The sequence below is a fragment of the Colletotrichum paranaense genome, assembly GCF_030867605.1.
Source record: "Colletotrichum paranaense strain IMI 384185 chromosome Unknown Scaffold_10.1, whole genome shotgun sequence".
NCBI lineage: Eukaryota > Fungi > Ascomycota > Sordariomycetes > Glomerellales > Glomerellaceae > Colletotrichum > Colletotrichum paranaense.
Window position 1 is genome coordinate 1,419,535 of NW_026848968.1, and position 13,476 is coordinate 1,433,010.

The window sequence follows — 13,476 nt, forward strand, 5'->3', positions numbered from 1 at the left end:
GGGCCGCCAAGGTGATTCTATCCACAAGGGTCGGAAGAAATTAAGAATTGGTGACGCCGGAGTGAACGCCGTTGGTGGCTGCGGCTGGAATACCGGTCCAACAAACGACTCGGCTGCAGCGCGCCACCATAATGTGATGGATTTCTGGTGTATGTCAGCCAATACCATTGATTTGAATTTTTGAAGCTCCTCTCTCATGTCCCCAAGGGGAAGTCACACGGATTCTGGCTTCTGCGGTGGACTGAAAGGGAACCGCTCGGGGCAACATCGTTCAAGCGTGGGGCGGGCGTGTTCGATGCGATATTTTATGCTGACATTTGGACTGAACAGTTCGAGCGTCGAATGTACGAATTCGTTTGACTGCTTTCTGATCATTCTGCTTTCGTTTACTTTGGCTCAGGTATGCACACTCTCAATCGCGTGCTCCGTTGAAAGATACCCAAGTGCGTCGAGATACGATCTTGTCAAGCACATCCCCGCTGGTCCTACACAGTATTTGCGCAATATGCATGGTTTAAGCACTGAGCGTGATGTGTGGGCAGGCTAGCAAATCCCAAAATGTTAAGCAAGTCCAGCTTTGTTGCGCTGCAGTCTCACATGCCCTCGAGCCGAGATAATTTGTACTATTCAGAAACAGCAATGGCTACTGGACCGGCTCGCGAAGAAGGTAGCGTCGCTAAACATTCATCCAAGATTTCCGATGCCAGAACGAATAGCGAAGCCTTGAGACAGGCTAATGGGATGATAATTTTGTGTTGAAATATGGAAAGGGACTGGGTTGTTTCTTGTCCTGTCTCAATTTTCGACAGAAGTGTATGTTCGGACAGGCAGTTTGCAGCCTCCCCAGGTTGCTGGACTTGACTGGCTGCACCTTTACGTTCGGTTTTTCACGATAGATCTCTTGTTGGTATCGAAATCTCGATGTTTGATAGCCAGAGTTCTTGATCAACTTCACGCAACTGCTAATGTATTGTCATTCGCTTCCGCGCTAGCTGAGTTAGGCTGAGAGGTTTTGATAACACAAATGTTCTTTTGGTTCTGCAAGCCCGCCAAGTCAATTGGCATCGGCCAAGAGTCTGCTAGCAAGGGGCTTGAACCTTGTGAACGCCTCCAGTTTGGCTTGTTCCGAATTCTTCCGTCCAAGAGGCTTATCATGAGATCTCTTGCCCTAGAGCTTACATGTTGTTGTACCAAGAGCCTTTCGCTCCGCTTTTAGCGAATTCGAGGAAGAATGGAGATCTACCTTACCTTCCCGAATAGAAGAGACGGCTTCCGGCCTGCCTATGACTTCGAATCGAGAGCGTTGCCACAGAAGAGAACAACGCCGTTGTCAATCTGAAGCCGGTATCAGTATGACGGGCGCGAGTCTCCATGCGAGCATCACTTTGAGCAATCTTGCTGTCAGTATCAATTATAGTACCTGACGGGTCTGGTCTAGCTTTCAGGTCATTGTATCATAGTTGCAATGCGTCGGTACCGAACCCATTCGATGCAAGGCCGATTGACGAGTGAGCTTATTATCACATGCTCCAGCAAAAGTTGATGAAAATTTTCTCCTATAACATAAGAAAGCTTGACCTAATGGTCAAATATAAATAATCTAAGTTCTTTTGACAAAAAAGAAAAGTATTCGGTCAAATCAACTTCACCACGCTATCTCTACCATTTTCGACTACATAATCCTCTGTCCTATCGTCATCGCAGGACAGTATCAGTATCCCAATTCTTTCATACGTCCCGTGGTCTGAATGTACTGAAGAATGATCGCCCTTAGGGTTTCCTTTCTTGCTGGGACTGCTGACGGTGAAAGTGTTTCCATCGTCATCCACCTTTCGAAGCACGAGGGAAAAAACTTTGGTCGGCATTTTCTTAGTGCCTATGCCGTTCTTGTTCCGAAGTTCGGGCTCTCTGCACAAGTGCAAAAGATAAATGGTGCCGCCAAGCGGCACATAATGTTTGCCCGGCGCCCAGAAATTGTAGTCAGGGGCTATTTCCAATAACGTGCTGCCGTGTAGAGCGAAATAGGTCGGTATAGGAGCATCGATTTCCCCTTCTTCATCATACTCAAGGCGTGCTGTGATCATTGGCCCGAATAAAATTATGTGGCCCGAGATAATCTCCATTGTTGGATCTGCTCCCGCAGACTCCGTTGAAGCTTCAATGACCACTGTTCTTTGCATTTTCGCATTCGCCTTTTCCATGAACTTGGATGCCAATGTCGTACGTAGGTTGGAATAGTGGATTCTTGATGTCACAGATGCCCATGACCACGTCGGAGCTGTCCAAGCGTCCGGTCGAGGGAGAACACTTTGGGTAGCCTGCCAGGCGAGATCGTCAAGCAAGCTGTCTTCCCAGACCCCGGCCAGGTACCTGCCTTTTCTATACCTCTGCATATTTTTTACCACGCCTGCAATGGCTGGGAGGATGTCATCCTGATAAGTGAGCCTCGTTCTTTTGTAATTCTGCACCGTACTGCGCCAATCTGGGTACAGCTCCTTGGCCTGAGTTGCAGATGACAAGTTTCGTACGTGAGCACCCTTGGTATGCGCCCATCTTGGTTCGGTGTCGTATATCGTGGTCTCTCCCATACACTCGCAGGCGCAGACCTCGTTACACTCCCAAGCCATCTCTACATCTCCAAGGTGTAGGATTCGGGGAGACAGTAGACGCTCCTGGAATACCCAGCCACGGTTCAGCAAAGGGAAGTTACCTGGGCTGTAGTTTGGTTCACCAGATGCGTCGGATGAGAAGAAGTGCGGAACGGTGTGTCGCACGTTTGCGTGCCATATCTTTCCCTTGTCATCCCGATGCTCTACTCTCTTTGCTTCGTACTTGCTATCGCTATGGGCGAAGTAGCTCTGGTGAGGGTTTGAGGATTTCGTTCCCGAAATCGTGACGTGGGCGCCTTGAAAGACTGATGCCATATGAGCTGCCTCTGCCCTCCAATCGTCCTTGTCGTCCTGGATGATACAAAGCGAGTCAATCCAGATGTAGCGGATTCCCAGCTTGCGAGTCAGTCTGACAGCGTCGCGATACCCTTCGGGCAAAGATGACCAAGTGATCCGGTGCATGTAGGAATGATATCGATCTTTGGTCAAACGGATATCTATGGTGCCTCCCCAACAGTAGCTTAAGCAGACATATCTATCGCAAATCCCTTGGGTCTCGTGAAGTCGAATGTCGTAATCAGTTGTCTCTTGCGAACCCTCGACGTGATCGTCGAAAGGCCCTAGGTCCAGAACGCGGGTTGGCATTCGCCTGCCATTATCTGTTGTCCTGCATAGTGAGTGCTCTGGAATACAGTGCTGCAGGCGAGCTTGAAACCATCGAAAAGCTGCATTGGAAGATGTGTCTCCGGAGATGTGGTAAGCGAGGCCGATGGAGTCCCACGATGCGGGTTCCTCTATTGCGTCGGAATTAGAGAGGATCTAGGGAGACTTTCTACTCTGGAAGACTGGCTCACCTTGAGTACCGAAGAAGTTAAGTTCGGCAAGAACTTGCTCTCGTAACTGCGTCCAGGGGACAAAGATCTTGCTAAGATCCAAATGGTCGCTCCTGGCAACGATGACACCGTAGGCCCCTGTCATCGTCGCTGATCTTCTTTTCGTTCGGATGAACTGGCGTCCAGCACATCCTGAGTTCCAGGTCTCCATCACAGAGACTCTTGAGCTAGTGGCAATGTGCCTTGGTAGACATGCTCGTACACCAGCGCAGATGATGCTGCAAGACGGACACCCAGCTGCGGCCCTCTTTTCGATATCCGTGACAAGAGAGAAGAACCCCTCGTCCATACCTCCACAGGTCATGCAATTCCCAGTCTTGGGGTCACGGTGTATTTCAGCTTTTCGCACCCCTATCTTGGCAAAGAACGTGTCGCATTTCTTCGCCAAGTTAACGGCGACAGTGCCGGCTCGGATGAATGGGTTATCTGATTTCCTATTAAAGAAAGAATCGTCCGAGTCACTGTCAGAATCGGCTTGTTGTTGATATTGCAGCCAATCGTTTTCCTCGCGGCTGACATTGTCATCATTAGTGTCGACTTGCAGTGTTAATCCCATTTTCAATCGATGTTGTGTCCAGGTGAGTGAAGGAATAGGACGGGGCTGATGTGCTGAAGATTGTGTGAGAAACACTTCTATTGATATGTACGGCCGACATAGAGCATCCGATAGTGGCAGCCGAGTGCTAGAAGCTTTCTATACATGTCGTAGGACAGAACTTCGCGGGACATAGCGCCAAGACATCAGGCGCGCGCTTCACCCCTGGAATGGCGGTGGCTGAGCGCAAAATAGAAAAGCTGAGATGGCGATCACTGATAATGTCGGTCGCTTCATGGGCCTCAAGTTCAGCTGGAAGGACTCAGGCGAATCAGCAACAGCCACCTTTCACAGACGACTAGCGATTCATGACACAAGCGCGCAGTCAAGAGTCAATTTGACCTGGTTCTTGTGTACCACATCCTTTCTGACTGAGGTTCTCGAGGAAGCTTATTCCAGCACGACGATCTAAATTGACAGTGCAACTGACGATAACCACCCAGCGAAGGGTCAAGCGCTTCGTCCAAGGCTCGTTCAGCGCGAAGCAATCAAAATTGTAATTTCCCTACATCCAGGTGTGGTCACGTTTGCTATCAAAAAATACCTCATAAAAGGAAACATAACACTAAGCAGTCATCAGTAAATTTTACCCTCGGAAAGGACATCGAGATGCTCTGCCTTTATTTATGTATCAATGATGAGTCCTCGTCGATATCGCTAAGGATATGGTATGTAGGTAGCTTCAACATGGACACCGCGAGGGGCGAACAAGGGCCAGCCACAATGGGCGCATGTTCCGCTCATGAGCAAGAAAAGATAACCATAGGTGACAAAGTAAGTAATAGAGAGGTAAAAACAAAGTCTTACGGAGCCCATCAAAGGCTTGACGTCGGACATACTCCATCATGCTACTCTCAAGAAGCAGCAACCAACCACGTGCGGTCGGTGGAATTGTGAGTGAGCAGGTCGGAACTTTCTTGACTCCGGGCCTGTTGCCCGCCGCCGACTGTTGGACGAAGGTCCCAGACCGATCATCCACAATTCTTTTGGATCTGTTACCCACTTCGCGCTCCACATGTACCCATTCGCGAGCTTGTTGAACCTTGAGACCTACGACCGCCCGCGTGGCCTTGACCTGACAGAGTGCATGAGAAGACTTTGATGCGTGTTGCAACTTGCGACTCCTATTGTGAAGGTGCGATAGTCTCGAATTCGCCCGCGGCAGGAAGGAATCCAGAATCGGAATGTCGCGTCTGATCGTCTCGTCATCCCATGGGGCATGGAGAGTTCGATCCGGTAGTCTCAAGTTGCGACTTTGAATGCAACGACATGGTACTTCAACCAGGTTCAGACATGCCAGTGATACCCAGAAAACACGTGCTGTCAATTATATCATGCTCACTCGGCACTATAACAGACGCTATTTTAATATGCAAAATTCTCAGGCATGGTTGCAGCGTTGGTAGACGGACGAGTCAGTGTCACCACCTCGGTTTACCTATCCGGCTAGCAGCGCAACCTTGTGCTTCCTCAGTCGGTCCACGCGATAGGCTTTGACCAGGGGTTCGTTTCGAGGAGATGGAGAACGCGTCCTAAAGGAGACCCCTCGTCGGGAGCGAGTCATCTTCCCACGCAATACGACAGCATATTCTGTGTAGATATCCGCATCAGATGGCGAACTGGAAAAGAAACCATCAACAGAGCCTCCCCACACGGGGCTGAGATTCCCTGCACTGCATCTGCAGCTTCCGGCGAGGGGGGGGGGGGGTGCACGGAATTGCGAGACGGGGAGACGGCTGGGTGCGCATCAAAAACGTGGTGTCCCCTCGTCTGAGCTGAACGAAATCTCAAAAGACCGAAGAAGCTCGGTCCTTTGCGCTTTGGTTTCTTGCGGAATCGCCATGTACGGATGACGTCGCGGCGCAAGTGACCGTCGTGATGGTATTTCAACTCCCGGCCGCTGTCGATGCCGAAGCTGTCGCGGTGATATGCTACTCCTTCATCTGCTTCTTCTCTAATATCCTACTGGGATGGCTGCTTTGGACGCACAATGACCGGACAAGTTGTAAGTTGCGGACCATCTTCTCTCTCCAGTGAATTCTCTTCCAGGATTACCAGGCGGCCAGTCGCAAATCATCTTACACATTCTTCTTAGATATTGCCTGCATCTCCTACGCTACTCTCATTATCACGACGACGAGTATTTGCCAGCAGTTCTACGACTACGCCTACTGGCGAGACATCTTGACAGAACAATTCTACTATGCGAGACAAAACGCCGATAATGCGGAGGTGCAATACCACAAGGGCTCCCAGGGCATCAAGCTCGTCCTCAGCTACGTTCGTACGTGTATGCTCTTTTTGTCGGGGGTTTCCTTAAGATAGCCCAAGAGCGACCTATCGGCCTTGGTGACTGGCGCCGCTGACTTGATTGACCGGAACAACAGGCATCTTTGGATTCACCATTGCATCAACATTTGTCTTTTTCTTGTAAGCCAGATGCCAAAGAGAAACTCTCCCCCCCTCCCCAAACAACAACAAGAGGTATTGCGTTTCTAACACGAAGAAAGTGCCTTATCCCTGGCCGCTAGTGTCTACGGATGGTTCGCGACAACGCCGAGGACAACACACACCATTTCCATTGTCGGAAGAGTCTTGCCCATCATTCTCACCAGTATCACCGTCGGCCTGATGCACTCTCCGCCGGCCCAGAAGTCGTTCCTGGTGTATATGTTTGTTGCCAATACACAATTCGTCCTGAGCCTTTTTGGAAGCGCTGTACTGTTGCTCATGATCCTTTTGAAATACGTCCACTCGCGGCGGAACCTCACAAGTTGGAACGTGCTCTACGGGAACCCGGACATGAACTCTTCGCTACCGAGCAGCAATAACGGCGGTGGCAGCGTCAAGGCACGGTCCGTCTGGCTGGGCAGTGCCTCAAGCCGCGGTGGAAGAAGTCGAGCGTACAGCGGTGCTGGCACCAATAACACATATGACAGTTGGTTGGTGATCCGACTGTCGATCGCCTTCGCAGTGCTCTGGTCAGTCACACCACGTCCGACCGGAAGGCTGCGCACACGAATGTTATAACCTCACGCTGGGATGAATGCTAACAGTTGGACATGAATATTCAGTGTGTTTGAGTACACAAACGTGATACCGCGCATCGCCGCGGCAAGCCACACCATCGACACCGCCGACAACTTGGAGCCCGACCTCAGCGTGAGACGAGCACGTTCCAGTATCAGGGGATACGTTGCCGGCGTGACACCAAGCCTGGTCGCCTTTCTCGTCTTCGGGACGACCAAGACGTTTCAATGCAAGATTCACGACACCTTTATGCCAAAGGGATTCTCGAGGCGGAATAGGCAGAAACGGAACCTGTCCCTCTCTTTGAGAGACTCGGCCGCCGCGTCCCCGCCCCATCCACCAGCTCGGCGCCCGCAGCAAGTAGACGAGTTCTCCCTCGCCGATATGAGCCCAAAGTTCCTGCAAAGCGGCACCTACAGCCCCCAATTTCCGTCTGGTGGCAACGTTAGTCCTAGGCTACCGTACGGATACCATGCAAGCCCTGGAGCGAGTCTCGGCACGCCGAGGGGCGTGCTCCCGCCTAAGGCTCACATCAACCATGCTGGACAATTTCGGAGCCAGGGGGTCGGCGCCCCCAATCCGCGGACACATAGCGCTAGTTCCAGTCCGAGTCTACAGTCCAAGTTTTCAGTATACGGGCAGCCTGAGGCACGGGTCAAGGCTCTTCGTCAGACACCATACAAATAGGAGCTGGCTGCAGAGTTGGAGGGGCGGAGGGCGGTCAATTTTCTTCAAGCTTTGTAGGCAGTGCGATGGAGTTACGGGCGTTGGGATGGGGACAATATCACGCAGATACCAGGCAAGGCTCTGATGGCTGAACATCAGTAGCAAAGCAATTCATTTCTCCCGCTTTATGACCGCCTGTCCCTCATTGTAGATTCCTTCCAGTCACGGAGCGCGCAAGGTGTTTAATGAACCATACAATGTCTAACGTAGTCTGGTGGACCATCAAGCTGGCTTGAGACAAAGAGTCACCCAGATAGTGGTGGTACGAGGAGAGATATGGGATGGATTATACGTTGCGGCAACTCTCTAGAAACGCTGTGGTGCTAAAATTGAGTATGCCTTCCAAGTCTCGGGACTCTGGCTCGAGGGTTGATGGAACCTCAGTTTCGTTGACAAGTTCTCCCTCTACTAGGTTTATACACCTAATCACAGGTAGGAATACAACCGTGAGACACTACACTTAGGAAAAGGTGAGATAGTGAATGCAGTTTAAGTCTTTACTTGAGCCTTTGAGCTAGATTCTACGCCCTGACCTGTTCACACCGAACCCAATACCATACATGTTCCGACTACATTTTACTCCTGCCTCTGTCGCCCCATATTATGTTTGGCATTGGTTAACTTCTCAATCATGATACCCAGCATCTACATAGAATCCTGCAGACATCGTTGCCCATCACTCAGTCGCAGTCGTCACAGAACGCGAGGCAGGCAAACTGGCAGCTGGCCCGTTGCAGAGACTCCTGTCTCCCGGGCCCGTTGTAGGCTTCACTTTCGTTAGAAACTCGCATGTCTCAAGTGTGTCTTTAAGAAAAAGACTCACTATCGTGGCACTCGACAACGCAGTTATTGCAGGTTCCCTGGAACGGTGCTCCCGTGCAGGCAGCGATGACCGACGGGGCCACCATGGCCGTGACGAAGAGGAGAGACTTGGTGAAGAGCATTGTTGGTGGTGACTCGATACTTGGGGAGTTCTTAGTTGTGAAAAGAGAGATGAGTGCGTTGAGTCTGGTGTTGTTAGAATGACGGATTGTAGCGGAACTGAACCTCATACTTATACTTGCTCTGCCCATCGATTCATCACATCGATTATTCGAAGCCTAGCGAAAAGATCAGTCACATCACAATCAGTCCACGAGTCCAAGGTCTGGCGAAAATTCCTCACCTCCAAGTCAAAGGAATACGCATATCTCTTGGCACGCTCAATAGTGCTCCCAAATTGCCGGTCTCTTGGCGCAAGAGACACAGTCATCCCATAGTTCTGCAAATCTCTACTGTATTCAATCTCATGATATTTCCGACCCACTCCTTCAGCCTCGCGATGCCCACGCATCGCAACTGATCATCAGATAAGATCACTACCCCGGTATTTCATGTTCAAGCCGCCCAATCAACAGAGTCTATTGTGGACGAGAACTTTGCCGCCTAGCTGCGTGTCATGTGGGCGGTCTTGGCGGCCAACCATAAATCCCTAGTTGCTATCCACTCTACCACTGCGAGCTAGACAAAAGATCAATCCTTCGACTTCAGCTGTACAAAAGGTCCAACTCAAACCTTTCGCCAAGAGAGACTACGTCCAAAGTTCCTTGGAGGGCGAGATAGCCTGTTCTTAGAACCCAAATGGATTCATAGCTAGGTACGATGGCAACATCGATTTCTAGGTCTGAACCATTTACAGTTCTGATATGAGTGGGAATCAGTGTGGTTCTCTTTGAAAAACTAGAAGTGATGCCTAGCGTGGAGTCAGTCCTCAACCGTATCCCAAGCAGCGTCCATACGCAATGTCCAACTACCTTATCATCATCATCATCATCATCATCACTGAGTTGGTGAAACGGATTCAAACGACAAGAAATGCCAGACCTGGAAGTAAACATTCAGTCCTCCCTCTCTCTTAGATCAGCAGTCAGCAACGATAATCAGACATCCTCCATCTTCGTCAGACCACTATCATAATTCACCAACCAGTCCCCAGCAAAGTCAAGCTCAGGCAGCTTAATCTCCGGATTCCTCCTGTTAATACCCCTCGCGAAAAGCACCCTCGCATACACCGGATCAAACACAAACACCGTCTCCCCCGTCAAGCTATTCCTCACTTCCGCCGTCGCTTCCATCTCGTCAATAGCGATGACCTCCTCCGGCCCTGCCATCACAGTCGCCCACTCGATTTGCGTTTTTATGTGCTCCGCGACGCTGGCTTCGAACCGGGTGTCGATGAAGTGCAAGCTGTTCTTGCCCGCCGCCGCGACGTAGGGGGTATCCGGCGCCACGATCTGCGGGCCGTGCCAGGTTTCGATGAAGTTTGGGATGTAGGTGCCGCGGTATTCGTCTTGGAAGGTTGGAGTGCCCTCGCATGGTCGGAAGGGGCTGAAGATCATGGTTATGAGAGGTGCGCAGAGCATACTCGGTTGATATGGGGTTTTCCGGGAGGTTTTGGGTGTCGGGGCTTGGACGATATCAGAGAATACGTGATATTCTTGCATATTGTCAGGCTGTATGCCGACTATCTTAAATAGGAAATGGCGCATCGTTGTACGGCAAGGTCGGAAGATGGGCCCGATACGAAAAGTCGGTCGCTTCCCATCAGCCAACAACCAACAGCCAACGACCAACACACGTCTTCGGATGAAGCGGCAAAGCTAGCGCCTTTCCACCAACCTCCTTCCGTCTTGGGCCACCTACTCTGATCTGCCTCTGGAAAGACTCTGAGATTGTTGGAGTCTTTAGAGGACGTAGGGACACCAGATGACTTTGGACGGTGGTGAGTGAGAACGTGTGTCAACAGATGTCTCTCGCTGACACCGTCCGGAGGATATGGGGCGTGGCTTTTCAGCCTTGGTCAGAGTGAGAGCATCATCGAGATCACACTTGACGGCGATCTGAACCACCGACGACTCCACAGCGCGCAGGTATTCATAGCCGGTGACAGAGGACCGGGAGGTAACTTGATCTCCGTCTCGGAGCTCACTTCGATGACTGCTGAGGGTCCTGCTAATGTGTAACTTACCTTATGGTCAAGGACGTACGAATCTGTGCGTCCGTCGCATGCAATTCGGCCGCTGCGGAAGTGAGTCGCGGCGGCGGGGAATGACGGGAGTCGTCCGTGTCGTCGGACTTTGAGCCCCCAACTGCACGATTGGAAAGTAGAAAGCAACAATAAGATATCAACGACTGTCTGAAACACTTTAATACTGGATTCATGTTCTCGGAGATAGCAGTCGGACTCGTTCGTGGGATGTTTCTCGGCCCGAATGGGTAGGGGATCAGACGGATCCGACACGGCGTCGCGGTGGCCTCTTTCGCCAGACCAAGTCCACAATTGCCTGAATGATTATGACAGTGGCTGAGAGGCAGAATAAAGGACTAAGCCTAGGTCCCAAAATCTAGGAATGTTCGAGCAAAGATGCTCGAGATATCGCAGAGTCTTCGGCCTGGGTGGTGTGCACCTCTCGGCCCGGGCAAGCAAACCGAATGGATGCGATATGGACGGAAAAGCAGCGGCCTGCGTCGTCGGACGGCCCCTACATGGCTGTAGTGGCGTCTCACTTGATTTTTGAATGGCGATCGTATCACCTGTCGCTCACCTTCAAGTGGCTGCTTTAACCCGCAGACTTCACAACTGGGGTGAGGGTGAGCAGGGTGAGCAGGGTGGAAGTGGGATTGAAGAGTTCCCTTTCGGCCCAATACGAAAGCAGAAGATACTGAATTTAGAAAGGCGCCCTAATCAGTACATTAAAGTTGAACGTCAAATCACTTCATTAACTCATGAGAGATATCACCTAGTATTCAGCCTAGCTATGTCTGGGTCTTATACCAACTCGATTCAGCTTCTCTTTGCATCTGTAATAAAGATACTGGATGAACAACCTCCGAGGGCAAGTCCAGGAGCTCGATGGCATGAGCATGAGAGTCGATGCTTGTAGTAATGAGAGGCTCTGGAATGATTTTGAGGTCATGCCTAGTATTTTGATCGGCAACCCTCTGCCAATTGCGTATCACGCTAGGTTCCAGCTTCCAATCCCATGTTCCTTGCCAGCCAATACAAGTATAACTAGACTTTGCGTGGTAGAAGAACTTGAAAGCTTCACCCTTCCGACCATTCCATATTACCATTGTATGTAGGTGTGGAATTGAAAGTGCAGTTGTAGCAGCATTTCTTAAGAGATTCTCTATCTTGAGATTCTCTGTTTGGGTAAGTATCCTTGATGTAAGAGTTAGGAATCTCATGTGGCTCCAAACCCAGTCTTGTTGACGTGACCGGAAGAAGTCCGAAGCTTCAATCAAAAACGTAACGGAGAGCTGCTCGAGACTAAGACTCCTCTTGGCAAAAGCAGCACTGACCGTCGGTGATGTGATCCGGATTATATCAGGTGCAGTGATTGGTGAGATAGGTCGAAACGAGGTAATGTATTCTTCATTAGTCTCTTCAAACACTGATACTTTCTTCAGTGCTTTTGGTAAATGGGATTCGATAAGCTTTAGGTATTCTGTAGCGTGAGTCGTTAGTAGGTATAATATATATAGTCAAATACTATATCTTACCGGAATCCCAAATAAAATCTTGTGCCATCTTATCCAAACTTTGCCATGGCTCATAGATTAATGATTGTAATCGAGGAAGTTTATCGAATAGAAACCCTATCACTTGAGGTTCAATCCATCTTCGACATTGTCGGCGAAGTACAAATCGTGTTACCGCTTTGACTTGAGGGAGGCCTTCCTTGAATGTGAGATGGAGAGGCTGAAATATTCGTGAAAAAGAATTTCCATTGGGGGCATCGACCTGACGTCCATTCATCCAGCCATGTTGAGAGTCGTGAAATGAATGCTTTGAGTCGAGGTGGGGTAACCGATGACCAGGCCGGTCGAATTTCAAATCCTCATCCTCGCCAACACCTCCAAAATAGAGGTTCTTAAAGCAATGCTCCTTATCACTAGGAGACTGGATGCTCAACTCCAGGGTCAGCTCGGCTCCCTCTACCACTGGCCATTGAGACAAGATCGAAAAAAGCTTCGTAATTGCTCGTCTAGCCACGCGGCCATCTTCACAAGCCCATGAATAACTTTCAGTGGTCTGACAACTTCGACATGTATATGGCTTTAGCTCGATATTTAGCCAGATTTGTCTAACAAGCTGTGCTTGTTTTACACTAATCATAGCTTCTATATCATCTAAACAGGAAACTTGTAACTTCAGCTGGCGGAAGCTTTCCTTCTCTAGTATGGCCTGCCACTCCTTACAAACGGAAGCGCAGGCGCCCCAACCAGAAGTTTGTCGTGCAATAGTTTGAATTATCATCTGCCGCAGTTCCCATGGTAGAGAACCCCAAGTCGCTACATGTGGCGGTATAGTGGTATGAGACTTGGAGCCCGGCGTCAGAACCGGCTGAATCGGCACCGTCATTTGGGATGTCAAGAAGGTACTAAAGGTTCAGCGGTTAGGCAATGAAAACATCGACTGAATGAAATACGGAAAAGGAAAATGCCTTGAGAAGTGAACCTGCCGTAGACAATAAACGGATATGTTGTCGAATTTGACGTCTTGACTTGTTTCGTCAAGTTTACGTGTGAAAGTGTGAGATTAAGCAAGTTACTGCTTGTCAGATGCGAGTTTAAATACTGC

General features: G+C 50.1%; 7 protein-coding genes across 7 annotated transcripts; 2 read left to right on the forward strand and 5 right to left on the reverse strand.

The window, feature by feature from the left end:
• Positions 1-1,634: 1,634 nt before the first annotated feature.
• Positions 1,635-4,058, reverse strand: CPAR01_12167 (uncharacterized protein; the record flags this gene model as incomplete). Its single annotated transcript, XM_060496425.1, has 2 exons — positions 1,635-3,403; positions 3,464-4,058. 2 exons carry the CDS (start codon positions 4,056-4,058, stop codon positions 1,635-1,637), a joined length of 2,364 nt encoding a protein of 787 aa, XP_060345210.1.
• Positions 4,059-4,302: 244 nt separating this feature from the next.
• On the forward strand, positions 4,303-4,509 carry CPAR01_12168 (uncharacterized protein; the record flags this gene model as incomplete). The annotated part of the gene is made up of 1 exon (XM_060496426.1): positions 4,303-4,509. One exon carries the CDS (start codon positions 4,303-4,305, stop codon positions 4,507-4,509), a length of 207 nt encoding a protein of 68 aa, XP_060345211.1.
• A 1,466-nt stretch (positions 4,510-5,975) lies between these two features.
• On the forward strand, positions 5,976-7,814 carry CPAR01_12169 (uncharacterized protein; the record flags this gene model as incomplete). The annotated part of the gene is made up of 5 exons (XM_060496427.1): positions 5,976-6,102; positions 6,193-6,381; positions 6,485-6,527; positions 6,608-7,078; positions 7,172-7,814. 5 exons carry the CDS (start codon positions 5,976-5,978, stop codon positions 7,812-7,814), a joined length of 1,473 nt encoding a protein of 490 aa, XP_060345212.1.
• Positions 7,815-8,533: 719 nt separating this feature from the next.
• CPAR01_12170 (uncharacterized protein) lies at positions 8,534-8,797 on the reverse strand (the record flags this gene model as incomplete). Its single annotated transcript, XM_060496428.1, has 2 exons — positions 8,534-8,619; positions 8,677-8,797. The coding sequence occupies 2 exons, from the start codon at positions 8,795-8,797 to the stop codon at positions 8,534-8,536; spliced, it is 207 nt and encodes a 68-aa protein (XP_060345213.1).
• Positions 8,798-9,772: 975 nt separating this feature from the next.
• On the reverse strand, positions 9,773-10,231 carry CPAR01_12171 (uncharacterized protein; the record flags this gene model as incomplete). Its single annotated transcript, XM_060496429.1, has 1 exon — positions 9,773-10,231. One exon carries the CDS (start codon positions 10,229-10,231, stop codon positions 9,773-9,775), a length of 459 nt encoding a protein of 152 aa, XP_060345214.1.
• Positions 10,232-10,576: 345 nt separating this feature from the next.
• CPAR01_12172 (uncharacterized protein) lies at positions 10,577-11,043 on the reverse strand (the record flags this gene model as incomplete). The annotated part of the gene is made up of 2 exons (XM_060496430.1): positions 10,577-10,841; positions 10,880-11,043. Coding segments are annotated over 2 exons (429 nt in total), but the record flags the coding sequence as incomplete, so codon positions are not given.
• A 605-nt stretch (positions 11,044-11,648) lies between these two features.
• CPAR01_12173 (uncharacterized protein) lies at positions 11,649-13,257 on the reverse strand (the record flags this gene model as incomplete). The annotated part of the gene is made up of 2 exons (XM_060496431.1): positions 11,649-12,340; positions 12,396-13,257. 2 exons carry the CDS (start codon positions 13,255-13,257, stop codon positions 11,649-11,651), a joined length of 1,554 nt encoding a protein of 517 aa, XP_060345216.1.
• Between the last annotated feature and the right edge of the window lie 219 nt (positions 13,258-13,476).